The 14,139-nt window shown below is 44.1% G+C and overlaps 1 protein-coding gene across 1 annotated transcript in view; it reads right to left on the reverse strand.

Moving 5' to 3' along the window:
• usp13 (ubiquitin specific peptidase 13) overlaps window positions 1-13,280 on the reverse strand; it is a 47,209-nt gene extending 33,929 nt beyond the window's left edge. Inside the window, exons 1-5 of the mRNA XM_062556233.1 lie at window positions 13,115-13,280; window positions 11,261-11,386; window positions 7,226-7,286; window positions 5,693-5,814; window positions 3,927-4,069 (exon numbers count right to left, since the gene is read on the reverse strand). Coding sequence (XP_062412217.1) covers window positions 3,927-4,069; window positions 5,693-5,814; window positions 7,226-7,286; window positions 11,261-11,386; window positions 13,115-13,225 — 563 coding nt within the window. The 5' untranslated portion in view covers window positions 13,226-13,280. The remainder of the gene's footprint in view (window positions 1-3,926; window positions 4,070-5,692; window positions 5,815-7,225; window positions 7,287-11,260; window positions 11,387-13,114) is intronic.
• Between the last annotated feature and the right edge of the window lie 859 nt (window positions 13,281-14,139).

Here is a 14,139-nt window from a genome sequence, read left to right on the forward strand (position 1 = left end):
TCCCAATTTGTGAATTAGTGAACACATACAGCACGCAGAACACACAGTGAGGTGAAGCACACACACTAACCCAGCCCAACTGCCTGCCTCAAGGGCACTTCAGCCGTGGACTGGTCGGGGATCGAATTGGCAACCCTCCGGTTGCAAGCTCGAAGCCCTAACCAGTAAGCCACGGCTGCCCCAACACAAAGCCATCGATATCTCAAAGTTGCATCAGCCGTTGACTTCGCTGTTAGAGCGGTCACGTGGTTAGTGAGGAACTACTGAACGACCCATGACATACCGGATGTGCCGCCATTTTTGGTACACGGGAGTGAATGGTTGTGACGCAACTTTGAGATATCGATGGCTTTGCCCCAACAGTGCAATCGACGAGATCAAGGAGAATCGAATTGTAACTTTACAATAAAAAATCAAATCGAATCGAGATTTTGGAGAATCGTGACACCCCTAGTCAGCACACAACCTCAGAAAAAGTCACTTTTGACCTGACCACACCCCTCCATTTGACCACACCCCTTCATGTGGCCACTCCCCTCCACATGGCTGACAGCTTGACAGCTCTTAACATGACTCCAAACACAACAACAGGAGTTGGGCAAGAGCAGAGGGTCATGAGAACGTACACACACACACACACACACACACACACACACACACACACACACACACACACACACACATACAGTTGACTGCCGTTGGGCAAGAGATTGCGTAAGAGTGTACCCCATTCTAGAAGAAATACAAACACACACACACACACACACATACACACATACACACACTTCTTCAGCAGCACTTGTCTCTTGTTACACACAGGTAGGATAAGAGGACCACCCCTCCTCTGGGCCTTTAAAGAGACCCTATGCAACTTTTTCATAGTCATAAAATCGCTAAGAAATCATTGTTTTGCTTGACTGACCAGTTTCATCGAAAACAGTAATATTTCCTCCCGCTCCCAGTGTCCCTATCAGCTATTGCAACCTTGCAGTTTCTGCAGGAGACGATCGCTCCTTGTTTACATCTGGAAGTCTGAGACGCGTAAGGAACAAGAAGAACCACGCTTGCAATTTATATATTTATATATAGCCTATATATGTAGAAATATACACGCAAAAGCTGTCGGGGAAGCTCTGCAGAGAAATATGCAAGCATAAAACGAGCAAAAACGAAAAACGAAACCGAAACCAGAGATGAAATCGCCAATCCTGCATAGTTCCTCTTTAACCTTAAGTCTGATTACTGACTCTACTGATAACAGACCCAACTCCTCTGCTAACTGATCCAACCCCAGTCTGACTACTGATTACAGACCCAACTCCAGACTCAACTTCTCTGCTAACTGACCCAACCCCAGTACTGACTTTACTGATTACAGACCCAACACTCGAACCAACTCTTCTGATTAGTGACCCAACCCCAGTAACAACTCTGCTGATTACTGACCCAACCGACATACTGACTCCTGATTACAAACCCAATCCTGGTACTGACTCCCCTGCTAACTGACCCAACCCCACTACCAACCCCTGCTAACTGACCCAATCCCAGCACTGACTCCTCTGCTAAGAGACCCAACCCCAGTACTGACTACTGATTACTTACCCAACCCCAGATCCAACTCCTCTGATTACTGACCCAACCCCAGTACTGACTACTGATCACTGACCCAACCCCAGTACTGACTACTGATCACTGACCCAACCCTAGAACCAACTCTTCTGATTACTGACCCAACCCCAGTACTGACTACTGATCACTGACCCAACCCTAGAACCAACTCTTCTGATTACTGATCCAACCCCAGTAACAACTCTGCTGATTACTGTGTGTGTGTGTGTGTGTGTGTGTGTGTGTGTGTGTGTGTGTGTGTGTGTGTGTGTGCAACACTCTCTGTCTCTCCATCTTTCTCTCTCTGTTCTCATAAGTCATGTTTGTGAGTGTGTGTGTGTGTGTGTGTGTGTGTGTGTGTGTGTGTGTGTGTGTCTTCACAGCTGCTCATGTGAGGATCTGTCTGTGCTTGTTGTCTGCTTGGAGTCTATATTTAGACCTGCAACCTTTGGCACCATCAACCAACAGCCAGTCCACCACTGTCACCATTACTCTCTCTCTCTTTCTCTCTCTCTCTGTCTCTCTTCCTCTCTCTCTCCCGGCACACACACACCCACCACAGGCCGAATCATGATCCTCTTACAGCACGGATAACACACACCACTGCTTTAGCTGACAGGACGTCAGGTTCACACAAACATACACACACACACATCCTGATCATTTTTCTTGAGGTAATCAGACCACACAGAGCATATCACCATACAGTATGCTCTGGACTTAGTAAACAATCAGCTGACCAGCTAGACCAGCTCAAAAGAACTGATGTGAACTACACACTAAAGAACAGATCTCAACTACACCACTAAAGAACACTTCTCAACTATGCAATAAAGAACACTTCTCAACTACAAAACTAAAGTACAGTTCTCAACTGTGCACTAAAGAACAGTTATCAACTACACACTAAAGAACAGTTCTCAAGTACACCACTAAAGAACAGTTCTCAAGTACACCACTAAAGAACAGTTCTCAACTACACACTAAAGAACAGATCTCAACTACATCACTAAGGAACAGTTCTCAACTACACACTAAAGAACAGATCTCAACTACATCACTAAGGAACAGTTCTCAACTACACACTAAAGAACAGTTCTCAACTACACACTAAAGAACAGTTCTCAACTACACACTAAAGAACAGATCTCAACTACATCACTAAGGAACAGTTCTCAACTACACACTAAAGAACAGTTCTCAACTACACACTAAAGAACAGATCTCAACTACATCACTAAGGAACAGTTCTCAACTACACACTAAAGAACAGTTCTCAACTACACACTAAAGAACAGATCTCAACTACATCACTAAGGAACAGTTCTCAACTACACACTAAAGAACAGTTCTCAACTACACACTAAAGAACAGATCTCAACTACATCACTAAGGAACAGTTCTCAACTACACACTAAAGAACAGTTCTCAACTACACACTAAAGAACAGATCTCAACTACACACTAAAGAACAGATCTCAACTACATCACTAAGGAACAGTTCTCAACTACACACTAAAGAACAGTTCTCAACTACACACTAAAGAACAGTTCTCAACTACACACTAAAGAACAGATCTCAACTACATCACTAAGGAACAGTTCTCAACTACACAATAAAGAACAGATCTCAACTACATCACTAAGGAACAGATCTACATACTAAAGAACAGAATTAAGCTGAACACTTAAGAACAGATGTGAACTACTCCACTGTAAACAGTTCTCAACTACACCAGGAAAGAACAGTTCTCAACTACACACTTCAGAACAGTTCTCAACTACACTAAGGAATAGATCTCAATTACATCACTAAAGGACAGGTCTGCGCTACGTCATAGACATTGGAGGTCACTAACTGATCTCATGTCTACTGCAAAGGACCACACTGCCCATGGAATATGACTGTTCAATCAGGTGTGTGTGGACATCAAGGGGTGTATGTGGAGCCAGGCGCAGGTGTGTGTGTGTGTGTGTGTGTGTGTGTGTGTGTGTGTGTGTCTGTGTGTGTGTGTGTGTGTGTGTGTGTGTGAGTCTGTGTCTGTGTCTGTGTCTGTGTCTGTGTCTGTGTCTATGTGCTTGTGTTTAAGATTGAAAGGGGGGGTATATGTGTGTGTGTGTGTGTGTGTGTGTGTGTGTGTGTGTGTGTGTGTGTGGCGCTCTTGTATGAGACTGAAAGGGGGGAAATATGTGTGTGTGTGTGGGAATGTGTGAGTGTGTGTGTGTGTGTGTGTGTGTGTGTGTGTGTGTGTGTGTGTGTGTGTGTGTGTGTGTGTGTGTGTGTGTGTGTGTGTGTGTGTGTGTGTCTGTGCTACCTGGGGGGGATGCGGACATCATTGTCCTGCTGTCGGAGGCTGCGGGCGTGTCTGGATACCTGGATCTCCTCTTCCCACGAGTCCAGTTCCTGCTTCTTATATGCCGAGGCAGCATTGAGCACCGCATCACACGCTATGGTCACCTACAGCACACACACACACACACACACTCAGGTCAGTTTATACACACACACAAACACACACACTCAGGTCAGTATACACACACACAGAGAAAGAACAGAGAGCCAACATGCTGGACACTCTGAGTCCTGGGGGCCTCCTCCAAAAAACTGCTTCCATTTGTGGGGGTCAGAGTGCACTGGAGGTGACCTAACCTCCCCAAGCCCAATCAAATCCCTTAGAGTGATCGTTAACCACGATCCACCTGTGAGTGACAGTTCAGACGAGGGATTCCCACTAGTGGTGGGGGGAAAAATCAATGCAATTCAGTATCGCAATATTTTTGTGCACGCAATTACATGTATATCAAATCGATACTAGTAGCTCAAAGTATCGCAATACTTAATTCTAGAATTTACTTTTATTTGAGTCAAGTTTTCTCGAGTTTACTCTGATAACTTGAGCTTATTATGCCCACAAGGTGCCGCTTGTTGTGGCGTTTTGTTGCGCATTCAATGGCAATTTCAAATAAAAATGGCATCACAATACACAACGATCTGTCTTCTTTCACATCAAAAATGTGGGTGCATTTCAGTTTTCAACAAAAAGCGAATAGTAAGGACCTTGATAGGTTCCATGCCATGACAAAGTTGAACAGTGTATTGTTTTTGTAATGATTTTAATAATATGGGAGACGTGAAAGCAGAATCAAATCGTAATACTTGTATCACAATATGTTGAGAATCGCAATAATATTGTATCGTGTCCCAGATATCGCAATAGTATCAAATCGTCACTTTTTAGCCAATTCCCACTCCTAATTCCCACAATGCACCTGGAGCCAACAGCCACCCAGGACCAGATCTCGCCATGACGATCTGGAGTGTGGGAGTGTGTTAAACGACTAGACCACAGACTGCTGTCTGTTAAGCCACTGACACACAAAACAGGAAAGTTGCATCTAACAGGCCAACAACAGACACAGCTCCTCTAGGCTGGAGACTATTATCACTTGAAAGCGGGCAGGAAAACATCACTGGTGTTGCGTCAGTAAGCAGAGAAGTCAGTACTTGGATTAAGTCAGTAAGTAAGCAGAGAAGTCAGTAATCAGACTCTAAAAAGGCCCAGATCCACATCTGATGTCATTTGTGATTTTCAAATCGTATTTGGCTTCCACATATAACCTCTTGCCTTGCAAATCCAAGCATTCTCATAACAGATCTACAGTATTGTACATATTACAACAGGTTTCAAGGTTAACGTTTATATCATTTGTCCCAGATGGTCAGTTTGTGTTGCAGCCAAATGCCATCAGTGACCTGTGGAACCTAGAACAGGAATCGGCATGCAAAAAGCACTCAACGGAACCTAGAGCGGAACAGAACGCAGACCAAACAGAACGCAGATAGAACAGAACTGACACAACACAGCAAAGTAGAGAATGCGGCCGCAAGCAGACACCAGTCAGGCAGAATGCACAAAATATCCATCCATGCACACACACATGAAAACACACCAACCAAAGAGTCCACACACACACACACACACACACAAAAACACATCAACCAAAGAGTCCATGCATTCCCACACGTGAAAAAACACAGACCAAAGAGTGCATGCACACACACAGGCGTGTGTCCACTGACCAGAGCAGGGAGCTCCTCGATATTTGGTAAGGGGATTTCGTAGTGGTCTGGGAATATGACGAGCTTGGCCTCATCCTCATACTCGTAGTCCTCCCCGTTAAAATCTCGGTTAAGCTCTAAATCTTCAGGGAGAGGGGGAGGCACATGTCAATCACAGTGACATCATCAAGCAGCAGACAGGATGTGGGCGGTGCTTAGAGCAACTGAAAGAATGCCTCTATCACCTGCACCTCCCATTTAAACTCTACAGAACTCTACAGAAGTATATGGTCCAACATCACCTATCTGAACTGTATTCAATTCTATGGTCCAACACCACCCATCAAATGTATTGAACTCTATGGTCCCACCCATCTCATCTCCCCTTTGAAGCCTACTGAACTCTATGGTTCAGCTGCCTACTGTAGATGGATAAATGATAACTATGTGTGTGTGTATGTGTGTGTGTGTGTGTGTGTGTGTGTGTGTGTGTGTACATGACGCATGTGTTCCTCCTGATTCCATGACGTGTGTGTGGCTGTTGAGGGTAGATTAGGTCATTCGGCTGGTATGGGAAATACCAAACCAGCAACAGCAGCAGCAACCCTGGACTCGTGCCCCTCTCATCCAGAAGGATGGGGGTGGACCACTGTCCACAGCACTGGGCCTGGACATCCCCTCTACAAATCTAAAGGCCCAAAGAAGGAGCCGACGCCCACAGCATGATATCATGGAGGAGAAGGCTGATCCTCTGACGTCTGTGTGTGTGTGTGTGTGGGTGTCTCTGTATGTGTGTGACGCAGGGGTAGTTTAGAGAGCTGGTCTGCGGCAGGACTACCCAGAATTCCCTGGGGCAGATAAGGGAGAGAGGGGGTGAAGGGAGCTTCTGAGGTGGAGCAGTGACAAGGGTGTGAAATGCATTCCGATTGGGCGAGAGACCTAGGTCCCGCCCTGAGTACCTCAGCTGTCCAATGGCAGGAGGCATCAGGCAGCAGGTTGACAGGGCCCAGCAGCTGCTCTGGATGGGTGGGGGGTGGGGGGGGGGGTCGTGGTACTGTAAAGGGGGGTGGGGGGCAGGAGGCATGTGGCCCTGTAGATTTAGAACAGTTACTAACTGCATATACAAATAAATAGGGTAAATTTAGCCCCCCATCCCCCCCTCCAGCCCCCTCCCCCAGCTGCAACTCAACACCAACCCGCGCCGGAAGTTAAAAGAGGGAGACAGACTGGACATCAAAAACACCAAACCTCAGCTCGCTTGGACACATGGCTGACCAGGCTGGAAACTTGGGGTTTGGTTAGTGGTGTTGTGTGTGTGTGTGTGTGTGTGTGTGTGTGTGTGTGTGTGTTTCAGAGAGAGAGAGAGAGGGGGGGGGGGGAGAGAGAAAGTACAAGTGTGTGTGTGAGAGATAAGGAGAGATAGATACTGTAGATAGATAGAAAGATAGAGACAGAGAGAGAGAGACAGAGAGAGAGAGAGAGTGTGTGTGTGTGTGTGTGTGTGTGTGTGTGTGTGTGTGAGCAGAGGAGCAGCTGGGCATCCCCGAGTCTCACCTAAAAATACTTTTCCGTTCCTCCTCCTGGGCACGGCACCTCCTGCTGCTCCTGTGGGTTTCTGCAGGGATGACACACACACACACACACACACACACACAGAAAAGACACACATCACATACACATTACATACAGTATATCTCAGAATACACACGCATCATACACATACACGCACATCAGAAAACACATACAATGCACTCCTCACACACACTTATCTCAGACACACATCACAAAACATGCACTAGTTTTATCACACAAATATCAAAAACACACATATCTCACACACAAATCAGCATGATAAGCTATCACACACACACACACACACACACTTACACAAGAAAACATGACAAAAACACACATAACTTATCTCACATAAACATACAAAAACAATATGTTATTACATCAATAAAAATGAAATATGTAATAATTGATCTATTTACACACATGACATGGGACAGAGACATGAGGCATATCTATCTATTTACACACACTCAGACATATCAGACCTTCAACTTCCTGCTTCACTGTGGTCACCACGGTTACTGTCTAAACCCTCTCATGTGTGTGAGACCCTACTACCCTGCAGTGTGTGAGGTCTAACTGCCTAACTGCCCCATAGTAGGAGATTCAACTGTCCTGCATTGATGAACAGCCCCAGCCTATCACCCCTGAGGGGCATTTCAAGCGATAATCATCAAACCTGAGGAATAAGCAATAATGCTCTAACATGGGTATTGGTGGGTATCATTAAAATGTGATCAATTCCGATCGTTTTCAGTTCCTATCGATTCCTCATTTTGATTCCGAAATGTAACTGACGCGTATATAAAACATAAATACATGTGGGTCATTCCGTGTCAAATCACCCAGTGCCGGAAAGTGACCCTCTCCGAATAAATCTGAAATAAATCACAGGTGTTTGTAGACTAGACCTATGCACAAATCTGAAATAGTATACCTGGATCACTAATGGTTTAAAATCTACAGCCCTTTGAAGCTTCAAGTCATTTTAAGCATTGTGGTGAACAGTCCTTTTTGGTCAACTTGCAACGTTATTGGTTCTTTTGGTATTTCACACACATCAGTGAAACTATGTGAATGGAAACACATTTTCCTGTTGAATTAAGAAATCTAATCAGATGAGACGTGTCTTGTGTAATTTCCCCTCTGCAAAGCTCTGAAAGTGGCTATAAATTCATTATGTGAAAAGACATCATCACTTTTGAAGGCTTCTCATTCGAAAGGTATGTGCCACAAATTTCATCAGGTTTTTTCCCCACTCATATATGGACTATAAGGTCATGTCCATGCATCAACTTTGGTTGTAATCGTTGTCATATTGTCAGAGCATTTTGTTTTAATTGGGCTTGATTTTCAAAAAGCCCATTTTCGTCCTATCATTTCACCATGTGGACAGTTAACAGGATTTTTTTTAATTTTACCATATCACATTCTGTATGTGAGGATCATCTGTCCAAAATTTGGGCTTGTTGCTGAGTTTCTTTATTGGGGATATGATTTTTGTAAAATATTCTCTATAAATCCACTGAACTTGCATTGGATCTGCAGTACTACTTTGCACCACATGGGATGCTCTTTTAATACAATGGAAGTCAATGGAAGAGTAAGAGATTCACTTGTTTGCTGCACATATCCAATCTAAACACACATTTTATGGTTCATAGTTGAATTGCTCCAAGTAATGATTGCAACATGAACAACATACTACTCATAAATACATCTTATTTAGCTAAATAAACTGATCAAGCTAAATATACACACATAAGACTGATTGATCATACATGCAGCGAGAGGATTTAGCTTGCCATCTTTGTAACAGTTTTCTACACCACCATAGAAGTTGGAAAATAAAAGTCATGAACATATTCAAGAAAAAAGGGGTTTCAAAAGAATTCAGTGCATTATCAGATGCAGAAAAAGCGTCAGATGCAGTTTAGAGCAGGTATTTCACTTGATGAAGATGACCATGCATGTTTCCTTCACATAAAAGTTTTAATCAAAAGCTATGAGGGCTCAAAACGCTATTGCCTGGATCCAAGACGCATTCATGAAAAGGAGATAACTCATCAAGTATCTTGTATGTATGATGACCAGTCAGTCTTATGTGTGTATAATTTGCTTGATCCGCTTATTTTCTCTAAATAAGATTTATTTATGAGTAGTATGTTGTTCATGTTGCAATAATTACTTGGAGAAATTCAACTATGAACCATAAAATGTGTGTTTAGATTGGATATGTGCAGCAAACAAGTGAATCTCTTACTCTTCCATTGACTTCCATTGTATTAAAAGAGCACCCCATGTTGTGCAAAGTGGTACTGCAGATCCAATGCAAGTTCAGTGGATTTATAGAGAATATTTTACAAAAATCATATCTCCAATAAAGAAACTCAGCAACAAGCCCACATTTTGGACAGATGATCCTCACATACAGAATGTGATATGGTAAAATTAAAAAAAATCCTGTTAACTGTCCACATGGTGAAATGATAGGACGAAAATGGGCTTTTTGATAATCAAGCCCAATTAAAACAAAATGCTCTGACAATATGACAACGATTACAACCAAAGTTGATGCATGGACATGACCTTATAGTCCATATATGAGTGGGAAAAAAACCTGATGAAATTTGTGGCACATACCTTTCGAATGAGAAGCCTTCAAAAGTGATGATGTCTTTTCACATAATGAATTTATAGCCACTTTCAGAGCTTTGCAGAGGGGAAATTACACAAGACACGTCTCATCTGATTAGATTTCAGAATTCAACAGGAAAATGTGCTTCCATTCACATAGTTTCACTGATGTGTGTGAAATACCAAAAGAACCAGTAACGTTGCAAGTTGACCAAAAAGGATTGTTCGCCACAATGCTTAAAATGACTCGAAGCTTCAAAGGGCTGTAGTTTTTAAACCATTAGTGATCCAGACATACTATTTAAGATTTATGCATAGGTCTAGTCTACAAACACCTGTGATTTATTTCAGATTTTTTTGGAGAGGGTCACTTTCCAAATGTAGCTGAAATTGGGTGATTTGACACGGAATGACCCATGTTTATTCTTGATACCAGGAGTAGTCTATGCTCTAGGAATTAACTGAATATTCAAAAAGAGAATATTCATCCATAGACATATGCATTAAAATACTAAGGCCTTAATAATACATAAAGACCAATCCAGAGCAGCTAATTGAAATACTCAGGTGAAAATCTTCTTTCTCTTGAAAGCTTTTTTCTCCCAGATTCTGCTCATGGGCCTAGGTTCCAGTTCAACATCGGTTCTACTCTATTCTAATATTTTCGGTTCCAAACCCTCGAACACTCGAACTTTCATCAGTACAGGCCATGATCTCACAAGACACCAGTGTAAGCTAAGTCGCTCTCCCACATCATCCAGCCAACCACTACCACATGATTACAGCATGGCACACACCATCACAAATTACAGATAACCAAACATCAGCAACCAACATCAACGCATCCTTATCAATTAGCAGTTATTCACAGATAATCGAACTTCCACCAACACCAATACATCCTTATCATTTATATACAGATAATCAAACTTCCATCAACATCAATACGTTCTCATAAATTATCGATTATTTGCCGATTTTCAAACCTCCACCAACAGCAACCTGCTCATCATTAGCTGTGATTCCCTACCCACCATCACAGTGTCCATATAAACCTCCTGATCAGCACACTAGCACATGGCCTGACCTCTGACCTTAATAAGCCAGAGAATGTGTACAGCACACACACACTCAGGCCGAGTCCACATTAGCTCCGTTACGCTTGAATCCAAAAGACTTTTGTCACAATTCGCCCCTCCGTCAGGCGTTCCCTGGGATGGACTATACCGATGGGTGTGAGTGTGATGTGTGGGTGAGAATAGATGTATGTCCCTGACACATGTATGCTTTGAACTGTGTGTGTGTGTGTGTGTGTGTGTGTGTGTGTGTGTGTGTGTGTGTGTGTGTGTGTGTGTGTGTGTGTGTGTGTGTGCTTACCTCCTTAACTGTGCGTTTTAGGTGCATGTAAACGCTCTGTCCAGTTTTGCGGTAATGTCTCTCCACATGTTCTCTGCCAAAGCCCAGAAAGGTGTTCAAACACACATACAGACCGCCCTCTGACTCCTGCACGCATGCACACACACACACACACACACACACACACACACACACACACACACACACGCACACACACACACACAAAACAAAACATCAGTTTTCCAGGAAACAAAGCTTCATCTGTTCACTACTTCACTGTAAAGCACATATCAGCTAGCACATCATTACTACAAACATTCACAATCAAGTCAAGTATCTCCATAAAACCATGAGACAGTGAGCCATCTCGCTTGCACCATGTAGGATATAGCCTATGCAATACGCAGTTAACTGTTTAATCTCTAGCATCATGTAGTTACAAACATCTCATATGTAGGGTCCACTCTGGAAAACATTTTAAATTACGCGTCATCAGTGCTCAGACCGATTTTGTTTGTACAGCCCTGGTGATAAATAAATATTACAGGAATAGAATAGGCCTAAATATGTATACTTCCATATTATCACACACATTTATAACACTGTAATTATTAACTTTACGAACATTAAGATGGAAAATGGTTTGTTTTTCATGTTGATCAGAAGGGTGCGGAAAGCGCACGGGAACAAAGCGCGTCAGACCAGACTGCGTCCAGCTCCGTTACCTGATCTGACACCTGCGCGCGGAGAGACCTGGATCCGGTATGAGTGGACGCAATAATAACTCAACAAGCACAACAACATGCCAAACCCTACTACACTCAATGACCCAAAGTGGACAAATAGCCAAACCCACGACTAGGCTCGTGTAGAGTTTACAATTTGCCTCCACCAGCTAGTGTAAACTCTGTTCCTGTTTGTCAGGAATTAGGCCATGGGGGCTGAAGAAGTTTTCAGCATCCATGGCCCGAGACATAACGGCCACTTCAGACTGCATACTCGCCCTATATCCGTGTGGGCCCCGGGTTCTGCTTCTGACAAACCTTAAAGTGGAGTGGAGTGACACACGAGCTTTCGCAGCGCGCGGGTAAAAATAACCCCCCTCAGTGTGACACGACGGACTCCAAACAGCTGAGTCACCTTTTAAATTGTTTCACCGGAGAAATTATGGCTCAAGCGAGGCGATGTCACCTCGTTTCAAATAGATTGTAGACATTTTAGGCGTCAAGGCGAAAACCAGGACTAAGTAAACTTTCATGCGTCAAAACATCAATAGGTCAGGTGGTTGACCTGGATTTTTATAGGTCATTTAGCTGAGGTGGTGCGGCCCACTCCCGCACCACCTGAAGGCATGCGCTGGGGCAACATGTACTTTTGTGCGTTACAATGAGATATTGTTGATGCTGTTTCTGACACAGGAATCATTACAGTAACTGCGGGGAGGACTGTTGCGTGCCAACCCCTAGCCGATGGTTTGACTGTGTCTACCATGGCAAGATTGCCATACTGCAGCCTTCACTATGAGTAGCCTATAATTCACTGCCTGGACAGAGAGAGCACGCCTGAAGTCATCATTTAGCTGTACACGTAGGCTACACGGAGATGATGACAACGAATTCTGACCAGCGTAATGCTGTTCACAAACACCATTGACAATACCTTCGTTCAAGACGTCAACATCGTATTTATTTAATTATTTATGTCCATGGACTTTCGCTCAAGTTGACGTAAACAGAGACCACAGCAGCCACGACACCCTCTCCTCTGAAAACTGCGCAGCACTTCACGTGTGCGAGACAGACTCCGCGCTGGGACAGACCCGTTTTAACACCACAATCACTCACGACATAACGCCACAGCACCGCGCGTACTTACGGGGGAGTCGTAGGAATAGGCGCATTCGCTCTTGAAGACTCGGTCTCCCGTCCTGGGCACTCTGATGGTGGGCATGTACGGAACCAGGAGCTCTCCCAGATCTGTAGCCATCTTCGGATTCCGGTGTCTCGCTCCACAGTGCTGCGAGAGTTAGCAGCGCAGACTGTCAATGCCGAGAGTTGGTGCTATTTTTAAATCATACAGCTCCGACATTCCTCTAGGATCAGGGGGATATGACGATCAAAACATAGGGGAGGGGACTGCAAACACAAAAGGGGAATGTCGGGGAACGACGCTAATGTTTTGTAATTTTCTGGGGCGCCAATTGAAATCGATTTCATCTCAGCGTAGTCCGGCCATTGGCTCCTCATCCAAAGGCGCTCGATGGAAACAGGAGGAAACGCATTATATTAACTCCGTTTCCCTGGTCCATGCGAACCCACGCCTCGTCTCAAAACACCCCGTTATCTTGACAGCTATGACAGTGAGTTGCTCGAATAGCACGACCAGGAGGTTCCGTTGAGTTCAGGAGCGTACCACCGCCGTTCAGCTAACATAAAAACACGGAGATGGGGTGAGAAGCATGTATTTCTCATCATTTTTTAACGTTTAAAATCGTGATAGCTCTGCAAATATAACCTAAATAAATGAGTGCATTTAGGCTAGCCTATTAAATTGTGTAATTTTATCCACCTCAGTGTCATTTTCGTGTTTCATAGTCACGTCTAACGCCAGACAGACTTCTGGCTGATTAAACCTGTATTAATCTTGTCGGGATTGCTGGATGGGAGTGCCGCGGTTCTCTCCATCATCAAGCAGCACACCCTTAGCTCATGATGACGCCAATGCTGCCCTCTGGTGGGATCTTTGCGCATTGCTCCGGCAGATACCAGGACGTCACCACCGCCCTTGGACCATCTCCTCACCTCAAATCTATCTAGTGAGCTTTTCTAATGGGCGGCTGTCAACGCATGTTCATGAACATGAGCAATTTTCCTCGGCCCAGCATAGGGGCCAGGCCAAAA

Source organism: Sardina pilchardus, chromosome 15 (genome assembly GCF_963854185.1).
Source record: "Sardina pilchardus chromosome 15, fSarPil1.1, whole genome shotgun sequence".
Classification (NCBI taxonomy): domain Eukaryota; kingdom Metazoa; phylum Chordata; class Actinopteri; order Clupeiformes; family Clupeidae; genus Sardina; species Sardina pilchardus.